The sequence below is a fragment of the Salmo trutta genome, chromosome 29 (assembly GCF_901001165.1).
Source record: "Salmo trutta chromosome 29, fSalTru1.1, whole genome shotgun sequence".
In the NCBI taxonomy this organism is placed as follows: Eukaryota; Metazoa; Chordata; class Actinopteri; order Salmoniformes; family Salmonidae; genus Salmo; species Salmo trutta.
In genome coordinates this window covers 25,023,590-25,046,087 of record NC_042985.1, presented here as the reverse complement: position 1 = coordinate 25,046,087, position 22,498 = coordinate 25,023,590, and the positions used below count along the sequence as shown (strand labels likewise).

At 42.9% G+C, this 22,498-nt stretch overlaps 2 protein-coding genes across 3 annotated transcripts; both read left to right on the top strand.

Annotated features, from left to right (window-relative positions):
* The first annotated feature begins 2,470 nt into the window (after positions 1 to 2,470).
* LOC115167196 (aspartate aminotransferase, mitochondrial) lies at positions 2,471 to 10,193 on the top strand. Of its 2 annotated transcripts, none has more exons than XM_029721367.1 (10): positions 2,471 to 2,648; positions 5,407 to 5,563; positions 6,309 to 6,437; positions 6,535 to 6,594; positions 6,830 to 6,991; positions 7,177 to 7,281; positions 7,508 to 7,658; positions 7,792 to 7,957; positions 8,147 to 8,297; positions 8,462 to 10,193. In XM_029721367.1, exons 1-10 carry the CDS (start codon positions 2,566 to 2,568, stop codon positions 8,582 to 8,584), a joined length of 1,287 nt encoding a protein of 428 aa, XP_029577227.1. In that variant the 5' UTR covers positions 2,471 to 2,565; the 3' UTR covers positions 8,585 to 10,193. The 2 variants fall into 2 exon arrangements, with proteins under 2 accessions (XP_029577227.1, XP_029577226.1); XM_029721366.1 differs by lacking the exon at positions 2,471 to 2,648 and adding an exon at positions 5,092 to 5,183.
* Positions 10,194 to 12,186: 1,993 nt separating this feature from the next.
* LOC115167195 (putative sodium-coupled neutral amino acid transporter 7) lies at positions 12,187 to 22,260 on the top strand. Its single transcript, XM_029721365.1, has 12 exons — positions 12,187 to 12,366; positions 15,906 to 16,404; positions 16,536 to 16,589; positions 16,687 to 16,831; positions 18,072 to 18,216; positions 18,386 to 18,484; positions 19,959 to 20,016; positions 20,155 to 20,269; positions 20,393 to 20,540; positions 20,631 to 20,830; positions 20,930 to 20,981; positions 21,080 to 22,260. The coding sequence occupies exons 2-12, from the start codon at positions 16,150 to 16,152 to the stop codon at positions 21,195 to 21,197; spliced, it is 1,389 nt and encodes a 462-aa protein (XP_029577225.1). The 5' UTR covers positions 12,187 to 12,366; positions 15,906 to 16,149; the 3' UTR covers positions 21,198 to 22,260.
* The last annotated feature ends 238 nt before the right edge of the window (positions 22,261 to 22,498 follow it).

Genomic DNA, 22,498 nt, shown 5'->3' with positions numbered 1-22,498 from the left:
TGACCATAAACATTGCCCCTGAAACAGCTCAGTGGTTTCTGCACAAACGCTCTAACAGGATAACTGATATTTCCAGAACTTTTTACATAAAAAACTCAAAAGGTTGACAGTGACTTCCCTATTTTGCCACGCTTACCACTGTGTCTGCGTCGCACCAAACGGCGGGCGTCACAAATACCAGGAATCTTCAACTTCAAATACTCCACCTCCACACTTAACGCTACCCCAGAAATCACTCCTGTCAATGGTGCCCTGTTCCTAAGAGCAAAGCAAAAAACAGGTATTTACCCAAGTTGCCTCGCACAGAGTGCTTGCTCCCTCTGATGAAACACAAACAAACATCACAAGTCAACTTTAGGTTACCTTCACTGGCTCAACAGCACCCACCTCTTTTTCCACCCAACCTGAAACCACCCATGGATCAGCCAAAAGGCCTGGTTCCACCCTCTTCAAAAAATCTCACTCCCACTGGACAAAACGTATCTTAGCATAACCATTAATGTAGGCTCTGAGCTCCTCACAAGACCTTCTACCCCTACCATTTCACCTCCAGAGCTAGAACTGGCGTCCGGCTCACTCTGTTTGAACTTTACACCAATCTTCCTCTACATACCCTCTCCCTTGTTATTGCTAGCTTCAACAGATTCAAGCCCATCCTCTGCGCCAACCTCAGTTTTTTCAACCTCCACTCTCTTTACCTCCAATCCTCCTCCCTTAACCAATTACCTGACTCCTTCTGAAAATATTAAACTTTTTCAAGCAAAAATCTATTTTTATCCTCCTCGAGAGACATACTAAGTCATGTACTTCCTCCACTTCAAACACACTACTCTTCTTTCGTGTCAATTTAATTTTGGTGGGGGCATACAACTCTAACGTTTGTTTGCGGACCGCCATAATACCATAGAAGAAGAAGACCTGAGCGATTGCCCCCCACCCGGCTTTACAAGTGGGATGCACTGTTGAGTGCTACATCCTGAGGAGTACGTGCTGATTGTATGGAGATTGTGACAGTCGGTTAAATGGCATCACCTGACAAGGCAATAACAAGATGTATGTCAGGAGAAGTGCAGTATAAGGAGAGTTATACCTGGAATACAGAGGAGGAATGGCGGAAAAAAGGGAGATGGTTTGTCAAAGAAGAATGGTAGAAAGTGTAAGCAGAGTGGGTTGAAGACAGGAGGAGAAATGGAAGTGAATGAGGGCGAAGTATTGGAGGTGGTAGGTGTGGTGAAGTTCTCGGAGCCCGAGGCTTGCACCGAGGGTCAGGATAAAGATGAGTCTGTGACAGTAGGAGTGAAGTTTTGGGAAAAAGTGGAACCTTGCTTTTTGGCTGATCCATTTGAGGTTTCAGGGTAGGTGAATACAGAGTTGGGGGCTGTGGAATCGGTGAGGGTAACCAGAAGTAGTATTTTAATAGTTTGTGTTTCTGCTGGTCAGAGGGAGCAGGCGCTCCATGTTAAACAAATGGGGGCAAGAGATGTGAATTGTTTTGCTCTCAAGAAAAGGGTGCCATTGAAAGGAGTGATTAATGGGGTAGCGGTAAATGTGAAAGCTGAACAACTGAAGGGGAAGATTCCCAGTGTATGTGATGCTCGTCGTTTGGTGTGACACAGACAGGGTGGCGTGAGTGAGTCATTGTCTGTACTTTTGAGTTTTGATATTGACTCTTTGCCCGACAAAGTGATGTTAGGATATATAAGTTATCCTGTACGAGCTTTTGTGCTGAATACATTACGTTGTTACAGGTGTCAAGCTTATGGGTATGTGGAAGCAGTGTGTTGGAGGGAGGTTCCTAGGTGTGAAAATAGTACAGAAGGGCATGAGACAAAGGAATGTGTAGCATTGGGAAAAGTAGTGGTATGTGTAAGTTGTAAGGGTGCCCATGGGGCTGTGGATCCGAATCGTCTGGTGCAAGAGAGGCAGGTTGAGGTTTCCAGGGTTAGAGTAGTGCAGAAGTTGTCATATGCTGAGGCAGTGAAGAAAGTAGATGAAGAGGGGTCAAGGGGGAGGGAGGAGGAGTGGTGAGAGGAGTGGTGTGAGTAGTAGATGTGTACCAGTACAGGGGGATAAACCATCAAGTAATATATGTTTCAGTAAGATTGGATTTTTGGCATTTATAGTAATGGTTATCAACTGTACTGCAGGGATAGAACATAAGTCGCAAAAAATAGAGTTTGTGGTGGCAGCTGTAGAGAGGTATTTGGGTGTGCGAGACATGACATCAGAAGAATTACAGGGTGTGTTAAGTGGTGGTGTCCCATCCTTTCAGGCTATTGGCCTGAAGTAGGACTAAATATATATAGTGTGGTATTTTTTAATACTTTTTGTGAGTGTAGTGTTAGATGGTAAGGTATTTGTTGAATATTTGTATTTATTTTTAAGCAAAGTATACGGGAGTTATACTCCAGTCTAGTAGGTGGCAGTAATGCAACATTTATTGGATGCCAACCACAGTTAAACCTAATCGAAGAAGAAAAAAGCTTGCGTGCCTCTGTTGTCCCTCCGATTTATATTCTCACTCTGCTTTTTCTGTCATTCTGCGCCCCGGCCACCTGCTTGACCATGGCTCTGTTGAAGTCCAGCAAGGTAATCTCCAGTATTGGGACTTTCTCCCCATCCCTGGGAGTTTTGTCTACCCGTAACAGGTAATACCAGACATGCAATCTCTGCACTGTCATGTTTGACATTGAATGAATAGCTGGCTAGCTAGCTAGCGGGCATGGCTAGCAATGACTCAAGTAGCCTAACTTCAAGTTTACTGAATTGGTCATGCATTTACGTCTCTCACTGTAGTTTAGCTAGCTATCTACCTAATATTTAAATTACATTTGATTTGGTTTGCTAACTGATTGAAACTCGCATTCATCCATCCGCCGCCTGTCGTGACTGAAATGTCCCGTTCATATCTTTGGCTTTAGTCAAGTCATACTTGTAGACTTCATGGCTCAACCAGTTCACTTACAATCGAACTTGGCAAGGTTATTTTCCAGCTATCGATACTGATACTGTTATTTGGTGGCTCTGTAAAAATATTATTCCGATTTCAGTGGCAGGTAATCAGTATGTTGTCATAGTGATCATTCAGTTCATCCTGTGAAAGGTAAATTATTCAAAAATTTTATATTTTAGGGTCGCAGAGGCATTTAGCCTCTGAGAATCGATGTATTTTCTCGGTTTGATCTCCCTCGCATACCGTAGCTCCCTAATTCTAGCGTGATCATTGGTTATCATGTGCAGGCCCCTGGTCGCTGATTGGCCAAGGGATGTCCCGGTTTCTACGGAGATGTGACGACAGTAACCGGTGTCCTTTCACTTTTCTCTTGGAGGACAAACTCTGCTCGCTTATAAGATACCGCTCCACATCTCTGGAAAACAGGCTATGTATTCGAAAAGCATCTGCAAATACACTCTGCATCACTGTCGGTTTTTGTTAGAACACCGTGCGCCGAGTGTTACATTATTCTCATTCAAAAATAATTTCGGTCTGTATTCAAGTGCATTTTAGTCCATTAGCAGGGTACATTCAAGTCTGTGACTCCACATTGGATGGACCCTCATTGGTGCTGGCATAAATAGGACTAAATAGTCAGTGTACTCCCTGTACCTATGAAGTGTATACCAAGCATATTTATGTTTGCTCGACATCTCACAAGTTAAAATGTACAAAGGTTCTGTGTGTATGTAGATCGCACAAACTGCTGATAGTAGTAGCAATATGAACTAGTGGGTAGGCTGATAATATACCCAGGTTCTTCTCACTCTGATAACAGATTTGTCAGAATCAGATAACAAGTATTCATATTTGTTATCAGTTTTACTGATTGAGGATCTGATTTTAATGTGCAGTCCCAATGTTTCTGATCAGCTGAGTGTTCAATTTTAGTCGCCTGAGATCTTTTTTGTTATTGGCCAATGGACGTTCTGTAAGGATGTTTTATAATGCTACGTAAACAGGCTCTATGACAGGTGACTGTTCAGTGTGTTCCCTCAAACTCAAGGTGGGCGTCATGTCATCATTCTTGTCTATAGTCTCGTGTTGCGGTCTTGGCGTTGCTGCCCCTTTGCGAAGACTTCAGCTCGAAGTATCGCTGTGAGTTCCAGGGTGTTTAAACACAACTGTTGAACCTGAATCTCAGTGAGCTGCGGAGTATCACTGCTCAAGTTATAGTGGCTCACCACTACATTTGGCATATCAAAACATACTACTGTACCAGTACACACTGGTGAGTAGCATCAGACACAACACGGTTTTAGAGAGTGCAAAATTACAGAAGGTTCCAATAGAAATGTAGGCTGTCTAAAACAGATGTGATTCTCTGTTGGGAGTCTTGCTGTCAACTTACATTTTTTCCCATGCAATGTTCTAAACATATCTCTAGTTCAGCCTCAGCAGCCCTATAGCCTCCAGTACAGCAGTGAGAGGAATATGGAAGATTAGAGGCCGTGCTTTCCCCTCTTTCAGAGGTCATGTGGAAGAGGTCAAGGGCAAGGTCGTGTGTGTGTGTGTGTGTGTGTGTGTGTGTGTGTGTGTGTGTGTAATTCTATTACGGTAGTTCCTGAACTGGGCCCCTGCTAATTTTCTGTTCTTTCCTCCTCATAAGACACATTCCATACAGGGGGATGGAATTGTTTTGTGTGTGTGAGAGCATTTGTAAGTGTGAGAGCATATGTTTGCAGTGCCTGACCTTTGCATGAGGTGTGTGTGTGTGTGTGTGTGTGTGTGTGTGTGTGTGTGTGTGTGTGTGGCAAGGGAAGTGTGAAGTATTGGATGGATAATCAGCTTGGTGGGGTCAGTGTGAAAAAAAGACCAGGCTGTAATGACCAGATCCAAAGATATGATGAATGAGTTTGTTCTGAATTTCAAAGAACCAACCGCTGCCTTTGTTTCAACCACTCTCTCCCTGCCCTTTAGAGCTGTCATTCTGGTAGTTTAGTGGCGATGGAGAGAGATGTTCATGTATTTAGTGCAGTACATCTCCCTTTTAGTGACTCCCCCTAATGCCATCCAACACGGGCCCTTCACCTCGACAGACTTTAGCTGTGTGTGTGTGTGTGTGTGTGTGTGTGTGTGTGTGTGGCTTTTCGCTGTGCAGGGACTGGGGGATGACCAGGCATTCACCAGGTCATAGTCCAGAGTGTTGGTCTACTGTGGGTGGTTGGTGCTACTCTCCTCTGGTTGGGTGAGAGCAACCGTTTCTTGAGCAGAGTATAGTACTGTTTACTGTTGAGTTTGTCTTTTATTTTAAGTCCAGTTTCTTGGAGAAATATAAGCCTACACTGAGTGATTTTAGAAAAAGAAACTCATCCATTGGTGTCCACTGTGAAACAAGTAAGAACACAAGTCTGCAAAATGATGTTAAATGAAGCTGCTTCTGTTTGTTTCTCCCCTCCCCTGTGTTGCAGCTCATGGTGGGGTGGAGTGCAGATGGGCCCCCCCGACCCCATCCTGGGGGTGTCGGAGGCCTTCAAGAGGGACACCAGCCCGAAGAAGATGAACCTGGGGGTGGGGGCCTACAGGGATGACCACGGCAAACCCTTTGTGCTCAATTGTGTCCGCAAGGTAGGAATACCATGACAACCAGTGTAACTACCCAGGCTTCCACACACAGACAGACACAGACAGGGACTAGATAACTGTCCCCAGTTTCACCCAGCCATTCATATTTTATTGAGACTCACTCCTCAGAGGAAAGATGAGTAGCAACGCCGGCTCTTATAGTTTTGTAATCCCGAGCTCAGCATTGGGGAAAGGCCAATCCTGTCACACTGCTATTAGCCCTTTTATGTAAGAACCGGATCAGTTAACAAACACGTAGAAGCATGAAGAAGGTGTTTTTTATGTTATTGAGCTGATTCTCACTATACAAGCTGTTATGGAGTTGCAGGCCTGTGTGTTTCTGATTGGTGCATTTCTGCACTGTCATCCTGAGCTTAACTCGTATAATGTATAACCATATGGAACCTCTATTACTGTGTAGATGTATGTTTGCATACTTTATGTATGTAAGTTTGAGGTGCAGGCTCCAGCAGACCCATGTGTAAGACATTTACATTATTTCTGCGTAGTCGTTCTGAGCTCAGCTCATACAGCCCTGCTAAACCCCAGCTGTGTTACACTATTATCTCTGATTTGGCAGGGCTTTGGATCAGTCGAGGTGGATGCTGAGAAAATGTCATCATTAAAAACCTTTCTACTTCTCCTCACACTCACTATTTCTCTACCATCCTCCCGACTCTTTCTCTCTCTTTCTTTCTCTCTTTCTCTCTCTTTCTCTCTCTCTTTCTCTCTTCCTCTCTCTCTCTAGGCAGAGGCTCTGATTGCTTCCAAGCAGTTGGATAAGGAGTATCTGGCCATCGGTGGTCTGGGGGACTTCACCAAGTCCTGCGCTCAGCTAGCCCTGGGGGCTGACAGCGAGGTCCTCAAGAGTGGCAGGGTGAGTGGAGGCGTGGGTGGTAGCTTGGAAGCACATTTGCTGTCGGTGTGTTAAGTGAACGATAGAAATGCTATTAACATCTCTCTCCTCTCTTCAGAACATCACTGTCCAGACCATCTCAGGAACCGGCTCTCTGTGCATTGGAGCCAACTTCCTGGTAAAGACCTGCCTCTTAACAGCTAAACAGGAAGAGAATGAATGCACTAACACTACCATGGTTCCATTTGGGCCCATAGCCCCCTAGAACAGTGCACCAGCCTATACATGCCTGAAATGACTGCCTTCTTTATAATATATATGCATTACAAATTCTATAAAACAATATCTTCATACCGGTAGTACTGCGGAGTGTGTATGGTGTCACTCAGTTAATTCATTATATTTTTCTCTAGTCTCGTTTCCACAGTGCGTCCCGTGACGTGTACCTGCCCAAGCCCTCCTGGGGGAACCACACACCCATCTTCAGAGATGCTGGCATGCAGCTGAAAGCCTACCGCTACTACGACCCCTCCACCTGCGGCTTCGACTTCAACGGGGCGCTCGACGACATCTCTGTGAGAGAGGGATGGGAAAGGGGGGGTGCGGTTGTATGATTCCACACTGACATGGAGGACCATTACCACGTCTTCTGTGATCTGTTTTTATATTGTTATATTGACTTGATAAGGTGTGGGTGTCTATTTCCGTCATGAGAATCTGATTTGAATGTTAGTGTGACGGTATTTTCCCTCTGATACAGAAAATGCCAGAGAAGAGTGTGATCATGCTGCATGCCTGTGCCCATAACCCCACCGGTGTGGACCCCAAGCCTGAGCAGTGGAAGGAGATCGCTGACCTGGTGAAGGTGAGTGTGCTTACCATAGATATGAAATACCTCAATGGTGATTTCTCTGTAAAGGCCCTAACTGGCTAAAGCCTCTGTCACTACTGGGACTCTACTGCTGAAGAGTTTTACTGCCCAGTGCCTACAGGTGTTTTGTGTGAAGACTGACGTCTTTACTGTGCCAGACAACTATTTACACACACATGGTCCTAATAATAACTCCTCCCCTGTTCTGCCGTTCCTTCAGAAAAGGGACCTGTTGGTGTTCTTTGACATGGCCTACCAGGGCTTTGCCAGTGGAGATATTGATCGTGATGCCTGGGCTGTTCGTCACTTCATCGAGCAGGGCCACAAAATTGTCCTGTCTCAGTCCTTCGCTAAGAACATGGGCCTCTACGGTCAGTCTCATTATACGCGCGCACACACACACACACACACACACAAAATCTCACTCACAAACTATGGTATTGACATAGGAGAATGGTAAAAACTCCCAACGATGTGGTATCTTACCTGTCTGTGTGTTGACAGGTGAGCGAGTGGGAGGGTTCACTGTGGTGTGTAACGATGCCGAGGAAGCTAAGAGGGTGGAGTCTCAGCTGAAGATTCTGATCCGGCCAATGTACTCCAACCCTCCAATGAATGGAGCCAGAATCGCTGCCACTATTCTCAACACACCAGACCTTTATAAAATCTGGTAAGTGTACACACACACACACACCCCCAAAAATGTTGTTTGCCCATTTCACTGATCCTGTGATTTCATAATCTAGCTGACGGCCTAGGAAGGTATCGGAGTTCTCTTTGGAGTGGTCTCCTGTCTCTACACACAACTTCCATTCTGTTTCTTCATCAACCCCCCTGATTAACCTCTCTCTCTACACAGGTTGGAGGAGGTCCACGGCATGGCCAACCGCATCATCAAGATGAGGGAGCAGCTGGCGGCCAACCTGAAGAACGAGGGCTCCACTCACAACTGGCAGCATGTCATCGACCAAATCGGCATGTTCTGCTTCACAGGCCTCAAGCCTGAACAGGTACACACACAAACGACCACACCCACTCTTTATATCCACACCTGTACCTTACAACCTTATAAGACATTATTATATTCATATTGGTCATATTCATCAGTTGGAATGAAGTTCTAGTATAATGCTAAATTGCGTTGACTCCAGGTGTTTGTGTGTGTCTACCCCAGGTTGAGCGTCTGACTAAGGAGTTTTCAGTGTACATGACCAAGGATGGTAGAATCTCCATGGCAGGCGTCACTTCCAGCAACGTGGGATACCTAGCGCATGGAATCCACGCCGTCACTAAGTAAAAAGGAGAATGCTGGGAGAAACAGCGGGGCACGGTGGCGCTGGACACAATCAAAATTAAAATAACAACCTGAAAAGGAGCATTTTGTGTCATTTTACTCTCCCTGCCCCCTCCACCCATCCCTTACAGAGGAGCTGGGCATTCTTAAAGACTGTCAATTGTTCATCGTCAAGTTCAACTTTGACCTCAACCCTCCTCGCGGTAGGGATGGTTAGTTCCCTGTGACCTTCCCAACGAGGCCACCATGTCAAAGGTTGTTTAGTGATGGTCCAATGATCTGCCCTACATTTGACTGAGCTGATGTCTGATGTCTCTCTTCTACGCTTATTTATGTATGTCAAATGTTAATATTAATGAACTTAATAAATGGCTTAATGACAGGTTAATTTTCTCTTTTAAACCTGCTCTGCTTGCTGTGGTCCAAATTACTGTTAGGCTACAGATGAGTTTACCAACACTTAGGCTCTGTTGTTTGAGAATTGTGAACTCTTGTCTGTCATTGCATATTTCTGTAGGATATGAAAGTTCAACTTTTCCTCAACACCAGTAGAGTAGCAGAAAACTCAGTATTTCCAGATAACAATTAGTTATAAGATTGTCTTGCACTACCTTTAGATGAGATACGGTCATTGATATTTTAATATGCTTTAGAAATGGACAATAATGTATGATCATTCAGTCCTTTCACTCAGCCTCTGTCTCTTGCATTTCCTCTTGCATTATCTTGTCTTCGATACTCAATATAAATAATTATATTACTGTACAAGTTTTGTGCTTTTGCACTAAGAGCAGGGTCTACTGTGTTTCTTCTAAGTGTTGATGAGTGAGCAGTCAGACAGCCAGTCTTAAATGCCCACTGAATGTTCCTCTCACCCCCCCAAGCAATGGTTTATGATGTTTTAAAGGTGCAATATACAGAAATCGCTCTGCCATTTCCTGGTTGCTAAAATTCTAATAGTTTGCCTAATTTCAGTTTGACAACAAGTAATGTGTAGAGAATCATTGTACCATCTAAACTGCTGTGGAATATATCTTATATAACCAAAAGTGTTGTATTTTCAGCTGTTCAAAGCTGGTGTACAAAACTGAAAGTAAGATGCAAAAAATGAAACGTAATGGTAAGCAGAGACAGTGCACAGAACAGATCTACTGCTTCTTAAACTTGCTTTCAATGACTGATCTATAACAAAACAATTACATTTGAATTTGGTCCAGAAAGTTAAATTGCAGCTTTAAAAGGATAGACTGTCCTATGATGGTGCTCTTGTATTTCCACAAAAGGCATTTTACAAGTGTTATTTAGATCACTGGGCGACTCCTATCCCCTCCGTTTCAGAACCAACAGGTTATAGAACTTTTATTAATATATATATAGAAAGTTGTATAGACAGTGTTTTGCTCCAATGATCAGCCTTTGAACATTTTCTGTGTGTGTGTCTTTCTGATTGTAACAAGACAGATTGTGCAGGGAAATTCACCTTTCTGCTGTCTACTCATGAAGATTAAGCTGCTCTGTCGCCATTTTCGTGTTAGCGCAAAATAATAAAACAATATGGAGCACCGGTCAGGTCTTTCTCTGAACAATTAATAAAATATCTAGCATTGAAATAACTGGGCTTATTTTGTATTTCTTTCTAACAAAAATATTGTCAAACCAAATGTAAGAAACTGAACTGATACCGTTGGACTATGTCAATGGTACCCAACCTTTTTCAGTTACTGTACCACCAACTGAATTTTGCTCTGGCTGGAGTACCCCTGAAATACCCCCTCATGCATTTTACCAGTATGATGATGGTCTCATGAATCTTCTCAAGTACCCCCTGTGGATAGACCAAGTACCCCCATGGGTCCTAGTACCCCTGGTTGGGAACTAGTGTAGGACATGATTTTACTACGAAAATCATTGGTTTTATTAGACACAAAATACTCTCGTTTTATGAAGATGTATATGCAGTACACAGGAGGTTGGTGGCAAATTAATTGGGGAGGACAGGCTCGTGATAATGGCTGGAGTGGAATAGGTGGAATGGTATCAAATACATCAAACATACAGTTGAAGTTGGAAGTTTACATACACTTAGGTTGGAGTCATTAAAACTCATTTTTCAACCACTCCACAAATTTCTTGTTAACAAACTATAGGACATCTACTTTGTGCACAAGTAATTTTTCCAACAATTGTTTACAGACAGATTATTTGACTTATAATTCACTATATCACAATTCCAGTGGGGCATAAGTTTACATACACTAAGTTGACTTTGCCTTTAAACAGCTTGGAAAATTCCAGAAAATGATGTCATGGCTTTAGAAGTTTCTGATAGGCTAATTGACATCATTTGAGTCAATTGGAGGTGTACCTGTGGATGTATTTCAAGGTCTACCTTCAAACCCAGTGCCTCTTTGCTTGACATCATGGGAAAATCAAAATAAATCAGCCAAGACCTCAGAAAAACAATTGTAGACCTCCACAAGTCTGGTTCATCCTTGGGAGCAATTTCGAAAGGCCTGAAGGTACCACGTTTATCTGTACAAACAATAGTACGCAAGTATAAACACCTTGGGACCACACAGCCATCATACCGCTCAGGAAGGAGAAGCGTTCTGTCTCCTAGAGATGAACGTACTTTGGTGCGAAAAGTGCAAATCAATCCCAGAACAACAGCAAAGGAACTTGTGAAGATGCTGGAGGAAACGGGTACAAAAGTATCTATATCCACAGTAAAACGAGTCCTATATTGACATAACCTGAAAGGCCGCTCAGCAAGGAAGAAGCCACTGCTCCAAAACAGCCATTAAAAAGCCAGACTACGGTTTGCAACTGCACATGGGGACAAAGAGTGTACTTTTTGGAGAAATGTCCTCTGGTCTGATTAAACAAAAATAGAACTGTTTGGCCATAATGACCATCGTTATGTTTGGAGGAAAAAGGGTGAGGCTTGCAAGCCGAGGAACACCATCCCAACCGTGAAGCATGGGGGTGACAGCATCATGTTGTGAGGGTGCTTTGCTGCAGGAGGGACTGGTGCACTTCACAAAATAGATGGCATCATGAGGCAATCCTATAGAAAATTTGTGGGCAGAACTGAAAAAGCATGTGTGAGCAAGGAGGCCTACAAACCTGACTCAGTTACACCAGCTCTGTCAGGAGGAATGGGCCAAAATTCACCCAACTTATTGTGGGAAGCTTGTGGAAGGGCTACCTGAAACATTTGATCCAAGTTAAACAATTTTAAGGCAATGCTACAAAATACTAATTGAGTGTGTGTAAACTTCTGACCCACAGGGAATGTGATGAAATAAAAGCTGAAATCAATTATTCTCTCTACTATTATTCTGACATTTCACATTCTTAAAATAAAGTGGTGATCCTAAGAGAGGGAATTTTTACTATGATTAAATGTCAGGAATTGTGAAAAACTGAGTTTAAATGTATTTGGCTAAGGTGTATCTAAACTTCCCACTTCAACTGTATTGTTTCCATATGTTTGAAGCCATTCTAGTCGCGCTGTTCCGGACATTATTATGAGCCGTCCTCTCCTTAGCAGCCTCCTGTGCGGCAGTATCTACCCTGCTAAAACCCTCTCTGGTATAATTTTGCGTTCTCGAGGCAGTAAACTACAATTCCCACCATGCACATCGTTTTTAAAGACGTAATTTTACATCGTCACATGAACACGTCACAACCAAGTCACATTCCATCGTTGCTTGTTCAGCAGGAATTTCATTGCACGTGCGGTTGTTGCAGAAAAACACAAGCTTCGGAGAGACACTTGAGAGGTATTTATTTGAGTATATTATATGCATTTTCATATTTTCAACTGAATAGGTTAAATAATATGTAGATGAAGAGGTCGGTAGCAGCTTTCGAAAACTATCAGCCAGCTAACAACAGCTGACTATGATGCGGTGTCCAGTTTGCTGTAAAGACATCACCAATCAGGTTCATTGTCGTGATTTGTGTTTTTCTAGGCATGTAGCTAGATCTGAATCTAAGATTCAGCTGCTTTATATGCAAAGTTGACAAAATGCTACAAAATGTCTGTGTTTTATGAATGTTTCTAGTCGTTGTTATTGTTGAGGTAGCTCCAGTGGCGTTTCTATGATTTGATGACATTGGGGGCTTAGCCCAAATCCAGAAAGGGAACACTAGTAGGGGGGTCCGTGGCCATCCTCCCTGGAAGAAGACATTTTAATTTCAAGCTAAATGCATCAAACAAACTGTTGAGATTAACATTGAGATTAACATTGAGAGAACATAATTATTAAAGCTGTAACATGTAACTTTTTGAGTGACCTGACCACATTCACATAGAAATATGATTCACATATCGGTCATTCTCATTGAAAGTAAGTCTAAGATGCGGGATATGTTCTATGTGCGCTATTTCTGTCCTTCATAAGTATCGTTTTTACGTCTTTAACTTTCAGTTTTGTACACAAGCTTCAAACAACTTAAATATATACACACTACCAGTCAAGGGTTTTTATTTATTTGGACTATTTTCTACATTGTAGAATAATACTGAAGACATCAACACTATGAAATAACACATATGGAATCATGTAGTAACCAAACAAGTGTTAAACAACAATATATTTTATATTTGAGATTCATCAAATAGCCACCCTTTGCCTTGATGACAGCTTTGCACACTCTTGGCATTCTCTCAACCAGCTTTACGTTGTAGTCACCTGGAATGTATTTAAATTAACAGATGTGCCTTCTTAAAAGTGAATTACTGGAATTTCTTTCCTTATTTCATTTGAGCCAATCAGTTTTGTTGTGACAAGGTAGGGGGGTATACAGAAAAATGCCCTATTTGGTAAATGCCCTAAAGTCCATATTATGGCATGAACAGCTCAAATAAGCAAAGAGAAGAGACAGTCCATCATTACTTTAAGACAAGAAGGTCAGTCAAACTGGAAAATTTCAAGAACTTTGAAAGTTTATTCAAGTGCAGTCACAAAAACCATCAAGCGCAATGATGAAACTGGCTCTCATGAGGATCGACACGGGTATGGAAGACCCAGAGTTACTTCTGCTGCAGAGGATAAGTTCACTAGAGTTACCAGCCTCAGAAATTGCAGCCCAAATAAATGCTTCAGAGTTCAAGTAACAGACACATCTCAACATCAACTGTTAAGAGGAGACAGTGAATCAGGCCTTCATGGTAGAATTGCTGCAAATAAACCACTAGTAAAGGACACCAATAAGAAGACACTTGTTTGGGCCAAGAAACACGAGCAATGGACATTAGACCGGTGGAAATCTGTCCTTCGGTCTGGTGTCCAAATTGGAGATTTTTGGTTCCAACTGCCGTGACTTTGTGAGACGCATTGTGGGCGAACGGATATCCGCATGTGTATTTCCCACCGTAAAGCATGGAGGAGGAGGTTTTATAGTGTGGGGGTGCTTTGCTGGTGACACTGTCTGTGATTTATTTAGAATTGAAGTCACATTTAACCAGCATGGCTACCACAGCATTCTGCAGCGATACGCCATCCCATCTGGTTTGCGCTTAGTGGTATTGTTTTTCAACAAGACAATGACCCAACACACCTCCAGGCTGTTAAGGAGAGTGATGGAATGCTGCATCAGATGACCTGGCCTCCATAATCCCCCGACCTCAATTAAATTGAGATGGTTTGGGATGAGTTGGAACACAGAGTGAATGAAAAGCAGCCAACAAGTGCTCAGCATATGTGGGAACTCCTTCAAGACTGTTGGAAAAGCATTCCAGGTGAAGCTGGTTGTAAGAATGACAAGAGTGCAAAGCTGTCAAGGCAAAGGTTGGCTATTTTAAGAATCTCAAATATAAAATATATGTATATTTGTTTAAACACTTTTTGGGGGGGATACTACATGATTCCATGTGTTATTTTCTAGGTTTGATGTCTTCAGTGTTATTCTACAATGTAGAAAATAGTCAAAATAAAGAAAAACCCTTGAATGAGTAGGGTTTCTAAACCTTCTAAGACCGGTAGTGTATTTCACAGTGGTTTAGATGGTAGAGTGATTCTTGTTTTGGGGCTTGTTTTGTCACATAAACTGAAGTTAGGCAAACTATTTAGAATTTTTGCGACCAGGAAATGCCGGAGCGATTTCTGCATATTGCACCTTTTTAAGAATTTGGTAAAAAATTATAATAAATATAGGTAAACTATCCCTTTTTAAAATAGGTCTTAAAGAAAGTCCTGCAGGGGATATATTTCCCCTTCAGGGGATTTGAAAATGTTCATGGTATGATAATTAATTTCTCCAAGTCACCTCAACTTCAAGAAAAATCTAAAGGTGGTTTGAGGATGACTAGTTGCCGACATGTCATCTTTCTATTTTGTGTTTATGGTCTATTGACAGGCCCCTTACCATCTCTGCCTAGCAGCTTGTGAACACAAACAAAATGACAAAATAATTTTGTTAAGAGAAGTATGTAGTCTATTTCCCTTTGACCAAATGAAGTGAGATGAAGTTGTTATCCACCTTGTATTTCAATATAGCCTATTCTCATTTATGACTTAAAATTAACATGTCCATGACATGGCTTAGCTACATGTATGCTTACAAAAATGCATAGCCTCTGACAAGCACAATAATTATCCTGTTTAGTGTGTAGGTCACACGCCTGACAGTGAGGTTTACAACAGTTATCTACTGTGACAGACTGTGTCATCATGAGAACAGTGACCCTGATCACTGAAGTCCACTTTGTGATCCTCAGGGATATGAAGTGAAAATCTCTTGGGATCAGACCTATCTAAAACTAATGATTACATGTCTCTTTAGAATGTGTTTCAGATGGGTGCTGTAAAGCAGGGGTAGGCAACTAGATTCAGCCTAGGGGCAATTTTTGTCGGAGCGAATGGTCAGGGTGCCGGAACATAATTATAATAATTTTGAACACTGCAAATTGACCACAACTAGGCCCAAAAAGAGTTTGTATTTGAAAATAAAAATGTCATACCTTGATTACTTTGAGACACGATCATGTCTCTTTTTTTTATTCGTGGGAATACTTGGGAACAGATTTCTTACATTAAACTCATTTTTAGGTGAGTTCCTGGTGATTTAGTATTTTTTTTACCAGACTTTTTTTATTTAGTTAAGATTTGTATTTTTGGTCATATCCTGGTGTCGGTGAGTAAAGCAAGGTCAGCCTACAGCACAAGGCAGGGGACTGGGGGGAGAACGCACTGACAACAACGTGTAGGCTACTGGGAAATCAGGTTGTAGTTTTACTAGGTAGTAAGCACTTAGAGAGCGCTGAGATAAGGTGTCGAGAAGGCCAAAGCTGTAATGTGTGTTTGTCTTTTTGCAGATTGACGAAAGGATTGACTGCTGGGTGACACTACATCCACTTTGAGGATAAACTGACAAGCAGTCATCTGTGTCCTGAATGTCACAAGAGCCACAACAAACTTTCAACCTTCAGACTTACCCCTCAACCCAAACTCTGAATACCCTCAGCTCTTTAGTGTTGAAGTCTGTGTCGAACAGAGTAGGGTGAATTTGAGGGTGTTTTAGGTAGCGTTTTTGGGACTGTACCAGCCGGGTGGTGTCCCATGGCGATTAACAGTGAGGCGGGGGACTGGGCCGAGGCTGGGAGTGAAGATGCTGGTGAGAGGGTGTGGCTACTGCAGAGCCCCAGTGTGGAGTCCGTTCGCCCCCCTTTGTCAGACAGGGAGAGGAGTGGAAGGGTGTCTGCCACAGCCGCTGTCTTCATTGTGGTGAACGCTGCGCTGGGGGCAGGACTACTCAACTTCCCCGCCGCCTTCAACGTGGCTGGAGGCGTGATTGCAGGGGTGGTGCTACAGATGGTGAGCGCTACACACACACACTTTTGAGACCGAAGCCTGCACACTGTGGAACTCCAGGAGCAGAAGTGAGAAATACTGCATATATATACAGGGATGTATTTGGTAAAACTTCCTGTTTTTGTGTGTTGTAGTCCATGCTGAGTTTCATCATCAGCAGTCTGGTGATCCTGGCATACTGCTCCCAGGTTAGTAAGTTAATACCCCCCCCCCCCCCCCCACTTACAATTTAAGACAGTCTTATCCAGCAGTACTCATCCTAGTGACCCTGCGCTGTTTGTGTAGGTCAGTAATGAGAGCACCTATCAGGAGGTGGTGCGGGCCTCGTGTGGGAAGGTCACCGGGGTAATCTGTGAGGTGGCCATCGCCGTCTACACCTTCGGCACCTGCATCGCCTTCTTTATCGTCATTGGAGACCAGCTGGACCGCTGTGAGTGTTTCTCACACATGGATAATGAACGTGTTCATGCACCTTTTTAAATACTTTATTTTAATCCACAAATCACATTACAGTCGAAGAATTCAAGAAATTCAAAAGGACACGGATATCTGGACACTTATGGATGCATTTACTTGAAGACAGTGCAGATGCAAAGTTTGACGGCACTCGGTTACTGAACTTTGCATCTGCACTGTTCTTCAGATAAATGTGTTTTTGGTAATAGTTAAAAGTAGTCATTGCGCATAGAGTTGTCTGGGTTGTTTAACTTTGCAATCATTGTTTTTTGTTTGACATTTTAAAGTAAAAAATCGAAGTCCCCACATCACTCTGTTACCGTAGAATTGCCCACCTTCTTCTCCAAACCGCTAAGCTGCACATGACAGCTGACACACAAGAGCAACTTGTCAGCAAAGGTCTGCTCCATGTAGGAGTCAAAAGAGCAACCCACTTCTAAAATGAGCTCCTCCCCCACAACAACAATATCTGGCATATTCTGTATACAAGAAAACACAACATCAAACCAGCCTCCTCTGACAAGGGACTGTTTGTGAATGGTGGTACTGTCTGTCTCACATCACTAGCTATCAGGTCAATGAGGCGGTCATGTCTAGCTATGTATAAATCCTTGTATGAACGCAACCATTAACAACATGCCACAGACTCCATTACATTTGACTTGTGTAAAATACAATACAGATCATAGTTTGCAGGGTACCAGAGTGCTAGGTTACACACACACACACACACACACACACACACACACACACACACACACACACACACACACACACACAGTTGACGAAACAGAAGGTCATTTCACTCAAAGTTGCAGATTGTAGCATTGACTAGCCCTTTTCACCAGTTTTCCATTTCCTTTGTACCTTCAAAAAAGGTAATCCTTATCTGTTATTGCACCATCACACTAGCTGTGTGTTAGTGTCGTCAGTAAATTCAGTTATTATCACCGTGGATAAGAGCCAAGGGAGTCTGTGATGAGATCTTCTAGCTCAGCTGTTTAGATGTGCCATCATAATGAAACGGCCATTAACCCTTTAAGTGCTGATCAGTTGGAAAGCCACCTTAGGTCAGCCTCAGATGGACTATGACCCTGCTATCAGATAGCCAGCACTACAACAATTCCACTTTAAATAAGACGTTAGTCAATGGAATGTTTTGTTTGCTCTGCGGCCTTTCCTCTATCTCTCTCACTATCTCTGTCTTTCTGTAGTGATAGCTGCAATAGCTCATTTGCCAGACGGTGTGGTTGGTGGTCACTGGTACATTGACCGTAAGTTCACCATTTGTGTGACCGCCGTCCTGGTCATTCTGCCTCTCTCCATCCCCAAAGAGATTGGCTTCCAGAAATACGCCAGGTAGGCCTTCCTGCATCCAACGAATACACTTTACAAATGTACTAAGTATACCTTCCCACACCATCCTTTAGTCTACAACTGATGATTGAATTAGAATTTGAAGACTGCTTTGTATCAGTAGGCTACAGGAACACAGGTCAGTCTGATAGTGCTGTTCTCCTGTTTGTAGTGCGCTGAGTGTTGTTGGCACCTGGTATGTCACCATTGTGGTAATACTGAAATACATCTGGCCTGATAAAGAGATGACCCCTGGCTACATTCCAACCAGGTAAGCTAACTGAACTACAGTACCAGTCAAAAGGTTGGACACACCTACTCATTCCAGGGTTTTTCTTTATTTTCTACATTGTAGTATAATAGTGAAGACATCAAAACTATGAAATAACACATATGGAATCATGTAGTAACCAAAAAAGTGTTAAACAAATCAACATATATTTAAATTTGAGATTCTTCAAATAGCCACCCTTTGCCTTGATGACAGCTTTGTACACTTTTGGCATTCTCACAACCAGCTTCATGAGGTAGTCACCTCGAATGCATTTCAATTAACAGGTGTGCCTTGTTAAAAGTTAATTTGTGGAATTTCTTTCCTTAATGCGTTTCAGCTAATCCGTTTTGTTTTGACAAGGTAGGGTTGGTAAACAGAAGATATCCCTATTTGTTAAAAGACGAAGTCCATATTATGGCAAGAACAGCTAAAAAAAAACAAAGGGAAATGACAGTCCATCATTACTTTAAGACATGAAGGTCAGTCAAACTTCTTCAAGTGCAGTCGCAAAAACTATCAAGTGCTATGATGAAACTGACTCTTGTGAGGACCGCCACAGGAAAGGAAGACCCAGAGTTACTTCTGCTGCAGAGGATAAGTTCATTAGAGTTAACTGCACCTCAGATTGCAGCCCAAATAAATGCTTCACAGAGTTCAAGTAACAGACACATCTCAACATCAACTGTTCAGAGGAGACTGTGTGAATCAGGCCTTCACGGTCGAATTGCTGAAAGAAACCAGTACATAAGGACATCAATAAGAAGAGACTTGCTTGGGCAAGAAAGAAACACGAGCAATGGACATTAGACCTGTGGAAATCTATCCTTCGGTCTGATGAGTCCAAATTGGAGATTTTTGGTTCCAAGCACAATGTCTCTGATACGCAGAGTAGGTGAACGGATAATAGGAGGTGTGATGGTGTGGGGGAGCTTTGCTGGTGATACTGTCTGTGATTTTTTTTAGAATTCAAGGCACACTTACCCAGCATGGCTACCACAGCATTCTGCAGCGATACGCTATTCCATTTGGTTTGCACTTAGTGGGACTATAATTTTGTTTTTCAACAGGGCAATGACCCAAAACACACCTCCAGGCTGTGTAAGGGCTATTTGACCAAGGAGAGTGATGGAGTGCTGCATCAGATGACCTGGCCTCCACAATCCCCCGACCTCAACCCAATTGAGATGGTTGAGATGGTTGGTTGGGATGAGTTGGACCGCAGAGTGAAGAAAAAGTAGCCAACAAGTGCTTAGCATATGTGGGAACTCCTTCAAGACTGTTGGAATATCATTCCTCATGAAGCTGGTTGAGAGAATGCCAAGAGTTTGCAAAGCACCCATGGTGCCAGACGGGAGATAGATTCCAGAAACGGCATTTCAGCCCACTTGCCTTTCATTAAAGCACAGTCTACATCAAACTACAGTTCCCATCATGCTTTGTTTGTGTTGATCAGCCAGTGTGTCTGTTACAGCCCGTCCTCCTGGAGTGCAGTGTTGAACGCCATGCCCACCATTTGCTTTAGCTTCCAGGTATCTGTCTGTGTTTGTGAGTGTGTGTATTAATGTGCAAGGGTGTGCATATGGCTATTCTATTACTTGATTGAAAATGCTTGAAGTGACTTACATCCTCACACAATGTCTCTCTTTCTCACTTTTTCTATCTCTCAGTGTCATGTGAGCAGTGTGCCAGTGTTTAACAGCATGAGAAGGAGTGAACTCAAGCCCTGGGGAGGTGTGGTCACTGTCAGCATGATCATCTGCCTCTTTGTCTACACTGGCACAGGTGTGTGTGTCTGTCCACTGTGTGGCTCTATAGTCAGTTTGGAAAGCATCAGGGGTTTTTTATGACATAGCCCATTTCTTGTGTGATGTGTTGATGTGTAATGGTGCATACTCCATGTCTCAGGTGTCTGTGGCTTTCTGTCATTTGGGTCTAACGTCAGTCAGGATGTGCTGATGTCATATCCTCCTAATGACATCGCCGTGGCGATCGCAAGGGCCTTCGTCGTCATCTGTGTTATCACCTCCTATCCCATTCTTCACTTCTGTGGCCGGTGAGACACTAACCTTACCCTACAAAGCACTGTGTGCCACCCATGCCATTTCAGTACTACATTGTTGTGTTGTGTAACTTGTTTCTTCAGGGCGGTGCTGGAGGGGCTATGGCTCCGTTTCCATGGCGAGCAGGTGGAATTGTGTGTGAGGCGTGAGCGGAGACGCAGAGTGTTGCAGACGCTTGTGTGGTTCACGATCACACTCGTCCTCGCACTCTTCATCCCCGACATTGGCCGAGTCATCTCCCTCATCGGAGGACTGGCAGCCTGTTTCATCTTTGTCTTCCCAGGTACGACCAGTGTGTCTGATTCTGTGTGTGTGTGTTTACAATGTGTTTATATCAGCAATAAGCATAATGCCTGTATATAATGTCTGCTCTTCCCTGCAGGTCTGTGTCTGATTCAGGCAAAGCTCTCAGAAACAGAGGTCCGATCTGCTAGGTAAAACTAAACTCACTACCTGTACGTAATTGAACAAATGTAAATGACGAAATCTCCTGATGTGACTGTTACTGAACGCTGATCTCCTCTCTCCATAGCTGGCATGGGATGGTGGTCTACGGTGTCCTCATGGTAACCATCGGCACTTTCATCTTTGGCCAGACCACCACCAATGCCATCTATCAAGATGCCATCCACTATTCGGACAGCCAATAGAGTTCTGACCAGGAAGACTCTTTGCTGGAGGAGGAGGAGGATGCAGGTCTATGCTGCTATTCTGAACTTTATTGACTTGTATCAGGATGTGGAGGATCCAACACATACATGCAAACACACTCCCTCTTGTGACCTCTCCTGCATGCCGCACGTCTCGTTGTCTCCCTGATGATGAAACCGCTCCATAGCAAGGACTCGTGTCACCTATGGAGCGATGCTCTAGGATTGGATGAGAGTCCTGAGAGCAACCTCTGACAAGGGACCTATCTTTTCAAAAAGATTATGCAAATGTTATGTTTTTGATTTTAATTTATTTTGGCCCCGTTGTGGGCTGCAGTACCAAATCCGTCTTGACATTCTCAGCCCCTCCCTATGCCTTTCCCTGCTGGCCCAGCATGCACCACTGCACTACAGGTGGCATCCCATCCCTCAAGAAACTGGGCAGTGGGAGAGGGTACCTCTCTCTAATTGGTGTTGTTACTGATGAGTAATGAACATACTGTTTTAAGAATGTGGCCAAACATATCCATCCATTTTTATAGTAATTTTACAATTCCAATGATTAAGTGGTTTGAAGATGTATCCTGCAACTGCAGTTCTGAAATCTGTCTAATGTGGCAAGTGAATTATAATTTTAAGTGATTTTGAATGCCTTTGAGATATCAGAAGTCTGGGGTCTCAGGCTGATTCCTGTGGTTAAATGATTGTATTTGGCCTACCTTTAAACAGACAGATATTTTAAATGTGCTTTACTGATAGAGAGATTAGCTATAGACTACAGACAGAGAGGTAATGGACAAAAATCTCATGTTCAAAGGGATTGTTCCTCAGGGCAGCAATTGCTGTTTTACAATGACTTGAATGAGATTGGAAATGCTTGAAATTCAATTACTTTTTATTGTTTTATAACTTGTATTCCATAATTGGAGCCAAGGGAAATAGTTTTTTCTGAACTGAACCAATTTAGTAATCTAGTTGAACAATAAGCAGTCTTATATTATCATGAATTCTCCTGTTATCAATCTACAATTTAATAAACATGACGGTTTTGTCATTGAATTCAGATTGTCATAGTTTTGTCCTAAACCCTCATGTTAGTGAAAACATCTTATCAGATGAATGATTATGGCAGGTAAAAATAATCAACATTTAAAAATGAATACATTTGGTAGACACACATACACACACACAAATCAAATCAAATGTATTTATATAGCCCTTCGTACATCAGCTGATATCTCAAAGTGCTATACAGAAACCCAGCCTAAAACCCCAAACAGCAAGCAATGCATGTGAAAGAA